The sequence below is a fragment of the Rhodamnia argentea genome, chromosome 1 (genome assembly GCF_020921035.1).
Source record: "Rhodamnia argentea isolate NSW1041297 chromosome 1, ASM2092103v1, whole genome shotgun sequence".
Taxonomy (NCBI): Eukaryota; Viridiplantae; Streptophyta; class Magnoliopsida; order Myrtales; family Myrtaceae; genus Rhodamnia; species Rhodamnia argentea.
In genome coordinates, this window is record NC_063150.1 from 12,726,739 (window position 1) to 12,744,571 (window position 17,833).

At 39.7% G+C, this 17,833-nt stretch overlaps 1 protein-coding gene across 1 annotated transcript; it reads left to right on the forward strand.

Moving 5' to 3' along the window:
* Window positions 1-678: 678 nt before the first annotated feature.
* LOC115753838 (probable pectate lyase 5) lies at window positions 679-2,551 on the forward strand. The gene is made up of 4 exons (XM_030692661.2): window positions 679-900; window positions 980-1,723; window positions 1,823-1,961; window positions 2,078-2,551. Exons 1-4 carry the CDS (start codon window positions 785-787, stop codon window positions 2,297-2,299), a joined length of 1,221 nt encoding a protein of 406 aa, XP_030548521.1. The 5' UTR covers window positions 679-784; the 3' UTR covers window positions 2,300-2,551.
* Window positions 2,552-17,833: the final 15,282 nt, after the last annotated feature.

A 17,833-nucleotide genomic window follows, 5' to 3' on the forward strand; every position in this document is an offset into this window, starting at 1 on the left:
TGATGGAGAAAGCAAGCAACACAGAGCATCGTTTAGAAAACTGTCGGTGGGAAGCTAAGCGTGCGAGGACGGTGTGCTTAGGATGGAACAAACATGTTTCGCCTTCAGCCCTAATGACTATAAGCTCTCCCTATTACATCACCCTTGTTGCTAGGGTTGGTACATCTTGGTCTTCCCTAAACAAACCCTTGTTCTTTTCCCAAAAAATTAGGTGATTAGAGGGCATAATTGTCTAAAAAGCCCTAAATTATCGTACGGCTATCAATTCAATCCCAAATTTTTCAATTGTGTCAGTTTAGTCCTAAACAATTTCGACGATCTGTCAATTCGGCCCGAAACCTTTCAATTATGTCAATTCATTCGTAAACCGTTTGAAGTATTGTGAATTTAGTCCTAGACCTATTATTTGAATAATTGACCGAAAGGACAAGATTGACAAATTGTGAAAAGTTTTATAACTAAATTGGCAAGTCGTCAAAAGATATGGGACTAAATTAGCATAATTAAAAGGCTTAGAACTGAATTGACCTCCGCACAATATGTGTAGGACTTTTTGGATAATTCTCTATCGTAATTAAATAGAGAGAGAGAGAGAGAGAGAGAGAGTATTGGGGCCTTCAATTAAGAAATCATTCGACAATTTGGAGCCCAAACACGATGCCCCAGTAAAGCACTTTTTGCATACCTTGTTTCCTTTCCTTTTATAAATCCATCAAACCTCATCTTTGCATTCCTGGCAACAAGTCATCACTCATCCCCCTAGCCAGGACTGGCGATAGGAGTTATGGCAATTCATCCATGCTTTCCACTTCTCCTAATGCACGCTGTTCTGGCTCTTCGTGCATTCTCTTCTCCATCCCCGGTTCAGGATCCTGAGCTAGTTGTACAAGAAGTGAATGAGTAAGTACTCCCCCAAAATTGACCTTTGTCATCGCAATTTGATTTGTTCTCCATATGCTCTCTTATGTTAATTCCACAGGAGCATCCTCAACGCATCGAGACGGAACCTCGGCTTCCTTTCCTGCGGGACGGGCAACCCGATCGACGACTGCTGGCGTTGCGACCCCGACTGGGAGAACAACCGGCGGCGGCTTGCTGACTGCGCCATCGGGTTCGGCAAGCATGCCATCGGGGGCCGGGACGGCAAGATCTACATGGTCACGGACCCAGGCGGCGACGACCCCATGGACCCCAAGCCCGGTACGCTGAGGCACGCTGTGATCCAGGACGAGCCCCTGTGGATCGTGTTCGCCCGGGACATGGTGATAAGGCTAAAAGAAGAGCTGATCGTGAACTCGTTCAAGACCATTGACGGCCGGGGCGCGAGCGTGCACCTCGCGGGCGGGCCATGCATCACCATGCAGTACGTGACCAACATCATCATCCACGGCATCAACATACACGACTGCAAGCCGGGAGGGAACGCGTACGTGAGGGACTCGCCCGATCACTACGGGTGGAGGACCGTGTCGGACGGCGACGGGGTGTCCGTGTTCGGAGGGAGCCACATCTGGGTGGACCACTGCTCCCTCTCCAATTGCCACGACGGGCTGATCGACGCCATCCATGGATCCACGGCCATCACACTCTCCAACAACTACTTCACTCACCACAACAAGGTGATGCTCTTAGGGCACAGCGACACTTCCACCCACGACAAGAACATGCAAGTGACCATTGCTTTCAACCACTTTGGGGAGGGGCTTGTCCAAAGGATGCCCAGGTCAATTATTCATCTATTAATCATTTTTTTTCTGAATTAGTAACTCGAATTTATTCATTTTATTAATATATATTTTCTTTTTTTTGTAAATTTTTGCAGATGTAGACATGGGTATTTCCATGTGGTGAACAATGATTATACCCACTGGGAAATGTACGCAATTGGTGGCAGTGCGGCACCCACAATCAATAGCCAGGGCAACAGGTTCGTTGCTCCGAACGACGTCTTTAACAAGGAGGTGAGACGTTTGCCCTTTCTCGTTTCTTTTCAAGGACAACATTAACAGTTAAAAAGGTTGTAATTCCATGTGAATCGACGCGGTTAAGAGCTTATCGAGTTGGGCTTCCTTTTCAGGTGACTAAGCACGAGGATGCGCCGCAGAGCGAGTGGAAGCACTGGAACTGGAGGTCCGAGGGGGATCTGATGATGAACGGGGCTTTCTTCACGCCCTCGGGAGCCGGCGCGTCGTCGAGCTACGCGAGAGCCTCGAGCCTCGGCGCGAGGCCGTCGTCTCGGGTGGGCCCCATCACGGCGAGCGCGGGCGCGCTCGGCTGCAAGAAGGGAAAGCGTTGTTGATCAGTCAATCCATAGAGGGACCGGTGATTACTCTAGACCGGACCTATGTTTTCTCTTATGTGGAGGGAATTCAGGTTGCATATTCAAGACTAAATGCACCAGACACACTGAACATATCGTGAACATTAGTGGGAGAATGTTTAGTAGATCAAATGGGCGCATTCCAATCAATCAAATCAGCCTATCGGACCCGAACAATTTCCTCGCTCAGACCGGCTCGTTTCAATAAGAAAGAGATTTGAATCCTCTTCATATGACAAGAGGCATGAAGTGTGCCCAACTGAGAAGGCTCTCACAGCCAATCTCTAAAACTTGAAAGTTGACGGGACATTTTAGGGGAGAAATCTATTGCATTTCATCAATTTAATCTTAAACTTTTCAATTTTATCATTTAACCTGAATCTTTTTACTCTTTGTGAACCGAGTCCATGCAGCCAATGTTGGCCGGATAGTGCTAATGTGGTCGCCAGCCGTTTTATGTAGCACGGTCAAGACTGGCGTGGATAATTTTCAATAATTTTTTAAAAAATTTCTTATTATTGTTCTGATTTTTTTTTTTTGCTTTTTTTTAATAAGTGCATTTAAAACCTTAAAACTTGTCACAAAAATGTCTTTGAGTGTCAAATCTTTCAAAAAATACAATCAAGTCTTAAAACTTGTTCGAAAGTGAAATCGAGTCATAAAACTTTTAAAAAGTGCAATTAAGTCCCAAAACTTGTCGCGACAGTGCAATCAAGTTCTAAAACTTTCAAAAAATGTAATTAATAGAAGGACTTAATTGGAAATGCCATGAAGGCGTAGGATAAATGGAGCCCACGCCGGTGAATTCTAGCCAAAATTGATCGGATGGACTCAACTGGCAAAATGTGAAAAAGATTTAGAATTGAACTGACAAAAAGAGAATAAATTTAAAATTTTTTGGACAATTCTCCCAACCCATTTTTTTTTTCTGAATTTTCCTGACTTTTACCTCGTTTTAAAACATGAGAAAAGCTGATGATTTTGTAGCATATTGATGGCAGGACAGGATGGTGTTAAAGGCCAATGGAGTACCTTGACTGATCAGTGATGGAATAATGTGATCAAACGAGACCAAATTTGTTTTTTCTTTGGATCTTTTGCGAGTACCATTATTGAAGTAACATGCTCGTCCATTCCATACGACAGAGGGCAATGCTTGCTCTCTCTGCTTCCATTTATTCAACCTCCTCTTGTCTCCGACAAGCACAGATTTTAGCCATTGAATGGCCGCCATTCCACCTCCTACCACCACCACTCGTCTTATCCATAAACAGCAAATGCAGCGTCGGCAGACAGTGGAAATCTTCTTTTCTGTCTAGGAAAATGGACTGTCGGTTTTCTTGGTAATGTGCAGAGTTGGTTGTATCAGATAACATGGATCAAGAGGCGAAAATTGCTGAATTAGACGCCAGTCATTAGCACTGGCTTAGATATTTTTAATAATAATTTTATATTTTTTTGAAAAATCATAGGTTTTTTGCTTCTTCTTTTTTCCTCTTTTCTTTCTTTCTTTTTTTGCTATGGGCCGACAAGAGAGTCACGGCCCTGACCGGCTTTGGGTGAGGGCGCAATGCCCTCTTCACGTTAGGACTGAATTAATTCAATTAAAAGGTTTAGGACTAAATTGGTATTAATGTAATAAGTTTATGATTTTTTTGGTACTTTTATTTACTTAAATTGAGGTTCCGCCAAAAAAAAAGTTGGATAATTTCTTTTACCCCCAATCCAAATTCAAGATGTCTGTGCTATGTATCTGTTCTAAATAAGTGATCTATGTCTAATTCGTACCGCGAAAATGAGTGCTCAGGTATACGACAATTGTCCCTTACACACAATAAAAAGAGAAGAACTTTTGGAACCATTTAGATGATGAGGCCTTTGTTTAAACCTATTGACTAAATTGACCGTTATACAATAAATATAGAACTTTTTAAATAATTATCGTGATCCCAATGCATTTCATTATTGAAAGACAAGAACACCAGCTATTGTACAATTCAAGATGTTCTTGTCTTTTCTCCACACTGGCCCTAGGATCCTTCCTGCCCCACTCCACTCTTGAGAAGAGAAAGGGTGTTAACTTATAGATGGATTTTTTTTTTTTCGAAACTTACAGATGGATTGACCATCTTAGAGTTCTCTAAAGTTAAACTTATTTTGAAAACATTAGTAACAAGTAAATTAGATGACTCGGATCGGGTGTTGTTTCTTCCTTTTCTTTCCCCTTTTCTTCTTTCCCATTTTTGCCCTGGGTCCATTTGCACATTCAACCATCCACTGTGCATAGCTGTCAAGCCAACCACGATCCCCACACCAGCGACGCCTCCATCGCCCAGTGCTGCCACTCCTGGTCTCGTCGGATTATCAAACAAAATCATCGTTGCATCCATATCTATCGGGTTATCGAACTAGCACCTTATCAAATTTAGTAGCTACAACAATTGTTGGCTCTATAGGATTCATCTCGCAACAAGCACCGTCTGTGTCGATTATCACGCTAGCACCCACTACCTCACCTAATTTCTGAAGGCAACTTCATCTCAAGTTGAACACTGTTCAAGACCATGTACACACTATCAATAACACTTTTACCAAGAAATATTAAAGATTCGTCAAATGCAACTTTTGCTAGCAATAGGTGAATTGAATTCCAAGTACCAAAACCAATAGCCCCGCTCATCTTATGCATAGCCTAGATATATACACTTTCTTACCCTTTCATCAAGTTTACTGTCACTCACTCACTCAAACATAACACAAGCAAACAAATATTTTAATAATGATATTGATCAACAACATGACCCAACCAAGCTTTCTCAAGAGTTTTGACATCTAAGCGCAGTATGACCATCTATTCACCAAGTAGCTCGACATACTAATCACATCCGTCAAGAATTTCCTAGCCACACCAACACTGTAGAGTATTTCATGTGTGTTCCTAGTAATTTTTGTTCATTAACGTTGGAACTTGTTGTGGTTTACTAGCATTAGTGTGATGTCTTACTATCCATTTGTTCATGAAGAATTTATTTAACAACTCGGAGAAAAACCCCATGCTATTGTTAGTCCGTATATACTTGACCATTTTAGCAGTCTCTTTTCCGATCAAAGTGCTTAATTGTCTAATCCTAACAATAACATCAAACATGTACTACCATACAAACACCTAGATTCCTCTCAAGTAGTCATATACAACTTTTAGCATAAATATGTCACTCTTTCTCAAAGAAAATCGCGACAACCTGCAAACATCTAAGTGAATTACTCTGCAATTTTTGTGGTTTCTCTGGTAATTGTATTGAACTGCATTCCCCGTTGTTTGTCCAAGTCACAACACTTGTATACATTCATTTCTTCAACCACATAATCACACAGCAAATTTCTTTCACTTAAAACCTTCAAGCTTCTATTACCAATGTGTCCGACAATTTATACTCGCAAACGAATGCATTCAACATCTCTATGGGAAAATATGTCGATGTCTAACTGTGAAGTTTACAAGCTACTGTGCTTAATTTCTTTCATTATTACCAAGACAACTCAAACAACTTTTAGAACTCCACCTTCTGAAGTATATGAACACATGTGGGATACTTTAGGAAATCAAGTTCTTCTTCTATTGTGGAACATGCCTCACCTCGTCAATGTCATCAAGATACAATCATGCATTTTGATTTTGACATCACCAAAATCCACACTATTGTTTTCCAACTACACTTTACCATTTTTTGTGCATTGATAAGTAGTAAAGCACTTCTTGTTTGATGTAGCACGAAATTAACAACTTAATCCCATCCTTCAAACGGCAAATCCTTGGTAACATACGAAACATAATGAGCACTATCCGAATTACAGTCCGCTACAGCTACAACATCATTTATAGACTCAGCTCTAGTTTCTTTATTACCATTCTCGTTCTTCAGCTCAAGGTAATCCCTTCACAGATGACTCCTCTTATCGCAACTCCAACAAACAACTCCACTAGTCCTAGATTGACTTTGTTTGTTCACATCTGCACTACTTCGACTAATACAAGTATTAGATCATCCTTTATCTTCACCTATTAAAGCAGTAGACATAGGTTCACCATATTCTCTCCTATAGATGTCATCACTTAAAATCAAACTATGAACCTCATCAAATGTCAAGCTTTTTGACCTAGATAAATTACTAACAATAGGAATAGTAATTTCCCAACTATCATGTAATAAGACTAGTAGGATCCAAACATGTAAATCATTAATGAAGTCAATCTCAACTAAACTCAGTTGGCTAACTACCATATTGAATCCATTAATATGCTCAATAATCAACATAACTTCGCCCCTATTTAAGTGGAATAAATGTCGTATCAAGTAGACCTTGTGGATTACATAGGGCTTCTCGTAAATGTTCAATAGGGCAATCGTCGGTCCCACGGTGGTTTTCTCTTCCATGATGTTAAATGCGATGTTGCGAGACAGCGTCGATCGAACAACACCTAACGCATGTCTATACAACAAATTTCAATCAAACACCTTTATTGAATTTGATTTATCCCCAGGTAGAGGTAGCTGCAAATTCTGCTAATATAGATAATGCTTAATCAGCATATTCCAAAACCCAAAATTATTCACATCAAATCTGTCAATCGTTACTTTTCCTTCTTACGCAACCATTGATTCGCTTCAACTTAAAAAAACTAGCTTTGATACTGATTATTGTGGTAGAGATCGAATAATAAAAAAAAATGAAGAAATAGATCAGATGTGGACTCTACATTGTTCGATCGGTGGGACCTATATCGTGGGGGAGTAGCATACAATTCCACTAGAGATCAAACGATATAATGAAAATTACAACCACGCTCGAGTTACTCAAACACTCTCGGTGTTTTCAAGCTCTCATTGACAACCAACACTACAAAAAAACACGGATTTAGCCACGAACTATTTGCGACGAATATAGCGACAAAATACATATTCGTCGCTATTTGCGATCGAATTAGCGACGCAACCAGTCGTCGCTCATTAGCGACACATTTAGCGACTACACAAAAAGTCGTCGCTAATTTGAGACGAAATTAGTCACGAAACATTGTTCGTCGCTAATTTGCAACGAAATTAGCCACGAAAAAAATTTCGTCGGTAAATTGCAACGAAATTAGCCACGAAACCAATTTCGTCGCTAAATTGCAACGAAAATAGCCACAAAAAAATGTCGTCGCATATTAGCAACGAAAACGGCCATGAAAATATTATTCGTCGTTATCATTTTGCGACAAAAATATTATTCGTCGCTATTACTTTGCGACGAAAATATTATTCGTCGCCAATTAGCGACGCAATTCTACGTTTGGTCGCTAATTTGCGACGAATATATGTTTTCGTCGCAAAATATTTTCTTAAATGTTAGCGACGAAGTGTTATTTGCGTCGCAAAATTAGCACTATTAATAAAAAAAATTTAAATTAGCGACAAAGAAGTGTTTCCGTCGCTAATTTAGCGACGAATAATATATTCGTTGCTAAATTAGCGACGAACGGGTTACTTCGTCGCTAATTGTCTTCTTTAACATTAGCGATGAAAATTGTTGTTCGTCGGTAATGTGCGACGGACGACCGGTTTCGTCGCTAAAGCCACCGACAGTTTTCGTACTCCAATTTCAAATTGCATCGGCACCACATATTTTCGTCGCGAAATTCGTGGCTGAGTAAAAGTTCACCCTTTAATACGACATTACCTTCTCTCTCTGCACTCCTCTTTTGCCCACTCTCTTCTCTCTTCTTCCTTCTGTTTTGCGTTCCGTCTTCTCTCCCTTCTATTTTTATTTGTGCCTTATGGTAATCGTAGAATTAATTTTGTTTTTATTTCACTATTTTCTTCTACCAATTGCCATAAGCTACATGAATCTTAACTAATTTTCCTTTTTTCAGGTACATGTCCACTTGAAAGTCTCGCAATCCAGGTGAACCTTGCAATTTTTATCAAATTGATCACTTTCTCCTACAAAAAATACAATCAGATACTTGGGTAAGTCTTATTGACAATGTAACTTTTTTTTTTCAATTTGAAAGTAAAGTTGAGCTCGTGAATCAAAATAAGTTATGCTATCTCGTGTAAAAATTGTAGTAATGCACAATTAGCGACAATATTTGTGCCATTATTCCGTTGGATTGTTCATATAGGGTTGCGGTGAATTTCGTCGGTGGTTGGGGAGGATGCGGTGTAATTAGCGACGAAAACAAGACATTCGTCGCTAATTAGCGATGAAAATTATAATTTCGTCGCTAATTAGCGATGAAAATTATAATTTCGTCGCTAATTAGCGACGAAAAAAATACATTCGTCGCTAATTAGCGACTATAAAAAGGACTTTCGTCGCTAATTAGCGACGAATGCATTTTTTTTCGTCGCTAATTAGCGACGAATGCATTTTTTTTCGTCGCTAATTAGCGACGAAATTCCACTTTCGTCGCTAAGTAGAATAAATTACATCCGCCTATTTCACCATTTTCTTCTATCAATTGCCATAAGCTTCATGAATCTTATGTAATTTTTTTTAAGGTACATGTCCATTTCAAGGACTAGCAATCCAAGTGAACATTGCAATTCTTATCAAATTGATCATCTTGTACTATAAATATTTCAGTGAAATACTTGGGTAAGTCTTCTTCGGATGGTATATTTTTTTTCCAACTTCGAAGTAATTATTGCGTCACGGATAGAATTTTAATTTTCACGATTTTATGGTTTTAATTAAGAATATTAAATTGTAGATGTGATATTTTTAATATTTGATGAGATTTTTTAATATTTATACAGACACAATGCAAAGAGACAGGGCTTGGATGTATAATAAGAATTTACCTGGGCGACGAGGATTGAGTGATGAGTTTTGTACTGGGTTGGAACAGTTTTTGGAATTTGCTAGTAGTAAATTTGAGTTCATGGATGGAAATAAGTTAAGATGTCCGTGTAAAAAGTGCAGTAATAGTAAATTTCATGTGTGTGACAAAGTTAGAGAACATCTTTGTAGATTTGGGTTCACTCCGAACTATTATAATTGGACTTGCCATGGTGAACCATTTATACTCGATGAAGAATATCAAAGAAGTGATCAATTCTCGGTTAGGGAAGAATGTAGCTACTATAACCAATTGAACCCATATCGGAGGATGGTGATTGATGTAGCTGGTCAAAATTTCGTGTCAGAATCGAACCATGCGAGTACTAGTTTTGCTCCTACATTTGAACAAATAGGTACTAACTATGCATCACAATTGGAAGAAGCGGGAGTAACAGGTTTTGATGAGAATGTGCCCAACGAAACTTTTACATCTAATCAGTTCTGGGAAGTGTTGAAAGCAGCAGATGAACCTTTATGAGCAGGTTGTGATAACCACTCTAAGTTATCAAGGATCGCAAGATTGTTAAACATCAAGGCAGAGCATAATGTGTCCGAGAATTGCTTCAACTCTTTTGTTGACGTAATGCGGGAAGCAATGCCTCGCGATAACATCATGCCAAGTGATTTTTACGACATGAAGAAGCTAGTGGATAACTTAGGTCTTCCAGTTGTAAGGATTGATGTATGTAGTAGGGGTTGTATGTTATATTGGAGAAACGATGAAAATGTCGAATCTTGCAAATTTTGTGGCCAACAGAGGTACAAGATTAGCGGGAGGGAGGGTCGTAATAAGAAGCGTAGACCATACAAGCAATTGTTTTATCCGCCTTTAATCCCCAGATTGCAAAGGCTTTATGCGTCCGAAGCCATCTTTGAACACATGACTTGGCATGCAAATCATGAAACAGAGGAGGGTCTGATGTGTCATCCTTCGGATGCAGAGGCATGGAAACAGTTTGATAAAACATACCCCGAATTTGCGATGGAGCCTCGAAATATCAGGTTAGGTCTTTGTGCCGATGGATTTGCCCCATTTGGAAAATCGGGAAAAAGTTATTCATGTTGGCCAGTTATCTTAACTCCGTACAATCTTCCACCTGGTATGTGCATGAAGACACCTTACATGTTTTTGACATTGATCGTGCCTGGCCCGCAAAATCCGAAAAAGTTGATAGATGTTTATATGCAACCATTGATTGCGGAGTTACGACAGCTATGGGATGAAGGTATTCTTACGTATGATGTTTCTACCGATCAAACATTTGTAATGAAGGCTGCACTTCTTTGGACGATAAATGACTTTCCAGCTTATGGGATGTTATCTGGATGGAGTACAGCTGGTATTTTAGGATGTCCGATTTGTATGGAGAGATCAAAGTCATTCAGATTAAAACACGGTAAAAAGGCCAGCTATTTTGATCATCATGCACAATTTTTGCCCATAAATCATACATTTCGAAGGAATAAGAAAGAGTTTATCAAGAATAAGATTGAAAGAACACCCCCACCATTGAGGTTGACCGGTGATCAAATTTGGGAGCGAGTTCATGACTTTCCAACCGTTGTTGAAAACCCCCATGGCACAACTATTGCGTATGGAAGCACACATAAGTGGACTAAGCGCAGTATATTTTGGGATCTACCATATTGGAAGACCCATGTTGTTCGTCATAATCTTGACCTCATGCACATAGAGAAGAATGTTTTCGAGAATGTCATAAATACCGTGATGGATGTCACTGGAAAAACGAAAGACAACTTGAATGCAAGAAAAGATATGAGAGTTATTTGTGATCGGTCAGCACTAGATGTGGATGCAAGCAGCAGGGGACCAAAACCAAAAGCGGTTTACACATTGAACAGGGAGCAGAGACGGGTTGTTTGTCAATGGTTGAAATCCATACGATTTCCGGATGGATACGCTTCGAACCTCGAGAGATGTGTTGATTTGAATGAATGCAAGGTAACAGGTTTGAAGAGCCATGATTGCCACATATTTATGGAAAGACTACTTCCAATAGCTTTCAAGGAACTTCTACCAAATTTTGTATGGGGCGCCATCACGGAGTTAAGTAATTTTCTTCATGATATTTGCTCGACAGTGTTAAAAGCATCACACATGGAGAAGTTGGAGAGAGATATTCCAATCATTCTTTGCAACTTAGAAAGAATATTTCCTCCATCGTTCTTTGATTCAATGGAGCATCTCTTAGTTCACTTGCCTTATGAGGCCAAAGTTGCAGGTCCCGTCCAATTTCGATGGATGTATCCATTTGAGAGGTAAAATATATTTTTAATAAATTTGAAATTACTTTATCACTTATTATGTTCTGATAAACTTTTTCCCATTGCAACTAGGTTTTTATATCATTTGAAGAAAAAAGTGAAGAACAAGGCATGTGTTGAAGCTTCAATTTGTAATGCATATATTGTGGAAGAAGTGACAACATTTGCATCATATTATTTTGAGCCGCACGTGCGGTGCAAGAGGCGGAAAGCAGGAAGAAATGATGAAGGGCCCATTGATCCCAATTGCAAATCGTTCTCTATTTTCAATTATCTTGGTAGACCAAGTGGCGCATGTAAGTTTCGTAATTTAACCGACGAAGAATGGCGAGCGGCGCATACATATATTTTGCTGAACCGTCCGTAAGTGGAGCCATACTTCGAGTAAGTGTACTTTTGCAAATATATTTATTATGTGTCAATCGTTCGCTAATATATAAATGGTATTTGTTAATAGGATTTTCCAAACTTCAATGTATGGACTACCATCAAATGAGTTTGAACGTTTGTGCGATGAAGAATTTGCAGCTTGGTTTCAAACATATGTAAGTTGCCTATGGACGAAAAGCAAGTTATTAATATTTCATAAAACATTAATTAAATAAATATTATTGACTTTGCATGTGTGACTTCAGGTTCACAGTAATCGTGATCAAGTCGAAGAGCAAGGATTGCTATATCATCTGTCATGGGGTCCACAAAGAAAGGTACGAACTTGGCCAGCATATTTCATAAACGGGTACAATTTTCACACACGAGAGTATGGAATGGGAAAAGCCACAATGAATAGTGGTGTGTGTGTTCGGTCATCCAATGGTGGCAATGCGAAAGATGATTTTTATGGCTTGTTGGATGAAATCATAGAAATAGAGTACCCTGGACCATTAATGCGGGTTGTGTTATTGAAGTGCATGTGGTTTGACCCCATCGGAGGAATGAAGGTGCATACGAAGTTTAATTTGGTTGAAATAAATCACAAGAAAAGGTATATGAAATATGAACCATTTGTCTTGGCACAACAAGCAATTCAAGTATATTACGCATCGTATCCTAGTTTGAAGCGCGACAAAGCTGATTGGTGGGCTGTATGTAAAACGAAAGCACGAAGAAAAATCGAGGAACACCGGAAGGATACAGCGTATCAACAAGATGAAGTTTGTAACACCGTTCAAGTTGAGGAATACAATATTCCGACTTTACGAGATCCATGTGGAGCAGTGATAGATGTAGACCCAATTGAAATTCGCGAATCAAATGTAGAAAGTGATGAAGAATCCGATTTCGTGACAGAGGATGACGATGATGCTCATGAAGAAGACGAAGACGAAGACGAAGATGAAGATCAAGACGAAGATGAATGTGAAGATGAAGATGATGACGAAGACGAAGATTGAGATCTTTGACACTTTTAACTAATTTTGTGTAATTATTATTATTACAAATTTCGGTTTGTTATTTTCTTGTTAATATTATTATATATTTTTATTGTTATGATGTGGAAGACAATTGCTGTGCGTATTAAAAAAGAGGTAAAAATCCGTCGCCTCAAAGCAATAAAACAACAAACTAAAATTTGTGTTCGTCGCTCATTAGCGACGAAAATCGATCGGAAGGTCCTGAATTAGACCAATGAAATTCTGTTTGCCATAATAATAACTAAAAAAGCACTTATGAATTGATCTAATCCTTTAATAATTTAAATTTTTCTTTATTGAGTAATAACTTAATCCTTCAATAAAATGCCCTTTTGTGAAAATACCAATAGATATTTCAACCTATTCTTTTTTATGACAAAAAAAAATTATACACTAGTTACGGAATCTTTGCCCATTATCGCTAATTAGCGACGACCTGATTTTTCGTCGCTAATTAGCGACGCCTATAATTTTTCGTCGCTAATTAGCGACGAATATAATGTTTCGTCGCTAATTAGCGACAATATAAGTCTTTCGTCGCTAATTAGCGACGACTTAATTTTTCGTCGCTAATTGGCGACGACATTTTCTTCGTCGCTAATTAGTGACGAACTTTTTTTGTAGTCGCTAATTAGCGACGACTTTAATGTTTCGTCGCTAATTAGCGACGATATTAGTATTTCGTCGCTAATTAGCGACAACTTCATTTTTCGTCGCTAATTAGCGACGACCAAGATATTTTGTCGCTAATTAGCGACGACTTAATTTTGCGTCGCTAATTAACGACGACCTTAGTGTTTCGTCGCTAATTAGCGATGAACTTAGTATTTCGTCGCTAATTGGCGACGACCTTTTTTCGTCGCTAATTAGCGACGAACTTATTTTTTAGGCGCTAATTAGCGACGACTTTAATGTTTCGTCGCTAATTAGCGACGACTTAAGTTTTCGTCGCTAAAGTCGCTAATTAGCGACGAGTCACTAATTAGCGACGACCTTTTTTTCGTCGCTAATTAGCGACGACCTTATTTTTGCGTCGCTAATTAGCGACGACTTTAGTTTTTCGTCGCTAATTAGCGACGACTTTAGTTTTTCGTAGCTAATTAGCGACGAATTTAATTTTTCGTCGCCATCGCTAAACCCTTCTCGCGACGACCTTTTCGGACTTTTTTGCTTCTGCTTCTGCTTTATTCCCTCCTCATTGCTTTCTTTGTTTGACCGGACTCCCCGTGCGACCCACCTCCTTCGACCACTACGGCCTCCACCACCACCCTTCGTGCTGTCCCGTCTCCGGCCAGGCCTCACCGCAAGCCGAGCTCGCGCGAGCCGCAACCAGGTCGGGTGCGTCCCAGATCCGCTCTCCCTCTCTCTCTGCTCTCGTTGTCTCACTAGTTTGTGCGATGATTTTGTGTTCTATCACATAGAGTTGGTCTCGGTTCCGTTTGACACAGTGCAAGACTCTTGCATCTCTCTCGGCTTCGTCCATCTCGTGGTGATTTTTGTCCGGTCTTTGTGGGTACTGTTGTCGGCCCCTCTCGGTTCTCGGTGATTTTCTAGGGTTTTAGCGAGTGCCCTCCAGCCCAACTCGTGGGGTTCACCGATCGGGTAATTTGTTGCCTCTGTCCAATTTTTTTTTTTTTTGGGTTGCACTTCATATCGCCTATATAGGCTCACATGAAGTCGGTCTTTCTTTAAAGAATGTTTGACTGGGTTTGAAAGGAATCGTAACCTTATTGGAATATTAGGCGCTTTTGGGCACTTACTCATCAATGCATTTTAGTTGTTTGGTGAATTGCTTAGCGTAACCTCTGTCAACGTAGCTTCGATTTGTTATTTGTGGCTGTGTGCTTGCCCACTTCTCTAATTAATCTTGAGGAGTGTCGGTAGTTAGAAAACAATGTTTGTTTCTTTCGGGTGTCATGGTCGCTAGGATCAAAGTGGCTGCATTTATTTGCTAGAAAGTGTCTCGTAGTAAATTGTGGAAGCAAGCATTTTTCCAACTCGTGCACTAATAGTGTTCTAGTGCATGGAGTTGATGCCTCTCGACATGATTTTGTGTTCTATCACATAGTAAAGTGACTTCGGTCTGCGATGATTTTGTGTTCTATCACATAGAGTAAAGTCATGATTTTGCCCGATCGTACCTTATAATTTCGGTGGAAAGGATGATAATTGTTCTTATTTCGTTCGGGAGGCGAGTCTATTTTTAATCTCACCCGGTTGGTAGGTATCCATTAACATCTATTTATTTTTCTTCTCAAACCTATAAGGTTGTTCCTTTTTATATTTGATCTAGTAAGGACTTTTGTTTTCGCACCGGTTTAGGAGTACCAACTATGGACGGAAAGTCGAATTCAACTGTTGTAAATAGTACTCAGTGGAAGACTCTAGTTGAGCCTTACCAATGGCAATAGAGACGACAGAGCACAGGGGAAGTTTCTGTTTGTATTTGACAAATTGTGAAGTTCGGGTGTTCTATTGGAAAATACAAGTAAAAGTTTATTATCTAATTTTGCTACATGTCGGTTTTCATATGACTCGATTTGGACAAGTATAATAGAAATCTCAACAGAAATTTGGTGTGGCGACTGAATTTACTCGTTATGGATAGAAAACCAATGCGGGAAAGGCCGTAGTATTGAACTTGCCTCGCACTAGATGATTTTGTGTTCTATCACATAGAGTAAAGTCATGATTTTGCCTTGTTTTGCTTTCCCCTTATCTAAGTGTAGATTGCACTGGTCGTGAGCGAGGATGATTGATAAAATTTTTGCTGTTATAGTTCTCCAATTTCAGCATAGCAAACAAAATGATGCGGATGCATTTGTTGATGCCTAGACTTTCTCGTAGCTACGACTTGAGTCAACAAAGTGACACGTGAAATGGCGATGTCACCGTTATTGTGTTATTATTATCCATTTCGTTAACTAGGTACTGACTTGTGTTATTATTATCCATTTATCAGAGGCAACCATTGATTCTTTCGATTTCTCAAGTTTCTCACGTGCTCTCCGAACAAAAATGGTAAGCTTTATGATGTAGGTTATTATGTTTCCCTAACACATGTTCATATTGGAGCAGTGATATTTGTCTAACATTCTTATTTGTCAGTATAATAGACGTGGAGTTCGCATGCGTGGTGCGGTTTCACAAATAAGACCAGCAGCCCCTTCCCATTCGCTTGCCCCTTCGCAGCAATCTTCCCCTTCCCTTTCATCTCATCCTCAACCACTACATGCTGACCCTGAAGAGCATTTTAGGGGACCACTGGACACATCCGAACCGAATGTACTTCGGTTCCATCCGCCTCGACTCCACCCTCTTCGGTGGAACTCTCGAATGATGAGGACAACATAGTTGAAGAAGATAGCCGGCGTGTCATATGCCCACATGGAGATTCGTAAGTGCTTCATTTTTTTGAAGTAAATGTAATATTTAGGGATGAGTTTCGTTTGGGTTGTACATATGGGTGTGAAATGAATTGTCACTGTTTGCGGATTTGAAGAAGCTACGTATGTCGTGCGGGAACTTAATAAAATAGTGAATAACTATTGGAGGGGGCCGTGGATTTGTTATAGTAGCGCTCCAAGAGAAGTAAAAGATTTGTGGTGGAACGAGTTCAAGGTAAGTTTTGTACTTCAATTTTCTCACAAACTAAGTTCGGGGTAAATAAAGCTAGTTATTTTTCTATTGATTACAGCGGAAATTTAGCTGGGATGAATTGCAAGAGAATGAAGTTAGAAGAATTTTTAAGAAGAAAGCTGGTGATCACATACGCAATGTGTTGAATAAAGCGAAGACAAAAAATGTGAAGCCGGACTTTATTACTGGTGATGATTGGACTGAAATAACAAGAAGTTGGGAAGTTGAAAAAAATAAGCAAAGGAGTGAACAAAATGCCAAGAATCGAGCTTCTAGTTCTAGTGAAGGGTCTTCAGCGTCTGCGACATATCTTGGAGGCTCCATCAACATTGGGGAGCATAGAAAAAGAATGGTAAGTTTGGTAAACATGTTGTAAGTTAATTTAATTCAATTACTCATTTATGTTTCAATTTTGTAGGCACATGAATTGGGGACAGAACCGACGTATGTAGCTACATTCGAACGCACATTTCAAAAGAAAGATAAGACATGGATTGGTGACCGAGCCAAATCTGTTAAGGTATGTAAGGTTATACTTTTGTCTTAATGGAAATTACAATGAAAATCATGAATGCTTTCAATATTTATAGCGGTTACATATATGAAGTTATTATATTTTCATATCTATTTCGTTCATGTAGGAAAAATATGACGAGCTTTTAATCACTACGGCTGGTGTCGGCGATGATGGGGCTGCATCCGAGCCAAAGCGGTGACAATATGGCATTATGGGTGGAGGCGTCGGGTGGGGTGAAGAGAGGAAAAATATTTGGGTTGGGGTCCTTGTCAAGGGTATATACAGGAAAGGCTGCTGGAAGTTCATCCTCCAATGTGGCTGTTTCAAGGAGGACACGACTCGAGGAGGAAATGACACAACAAGTGAGCCAACCGAGACATTTACTTGCAGAGAAGGATGAAGAAATGAAAGTGGTCAAAGAACAAATGTCACAACAAATGTCACAAAAGGATGAGCAAATCGGTTCTCTTCAGAGTCAAATGCAATTGGTCTTGCGACACCTCAACCTAAATCAAGATCAAGTTCCTCCTGCACCTCCGACTCAGCAAATAGGTGATGGACACAATGATGGGCAACACAATGAGGACGAGATTGCTGATGATGATGATGATGATTTAATTAGACGTCTCATTGGTTAAAAAAGAGCCCTTCGCAGCTTCTTTTTTGTTTGGCAGTCAGGTTAGTATTTTTTGTGAGCTTATTTGTTATATGGCCAGGAGAGAAGTGCTGAAACGAATCCTGACAATCTGCTGAATCTAGGTTCAAGAG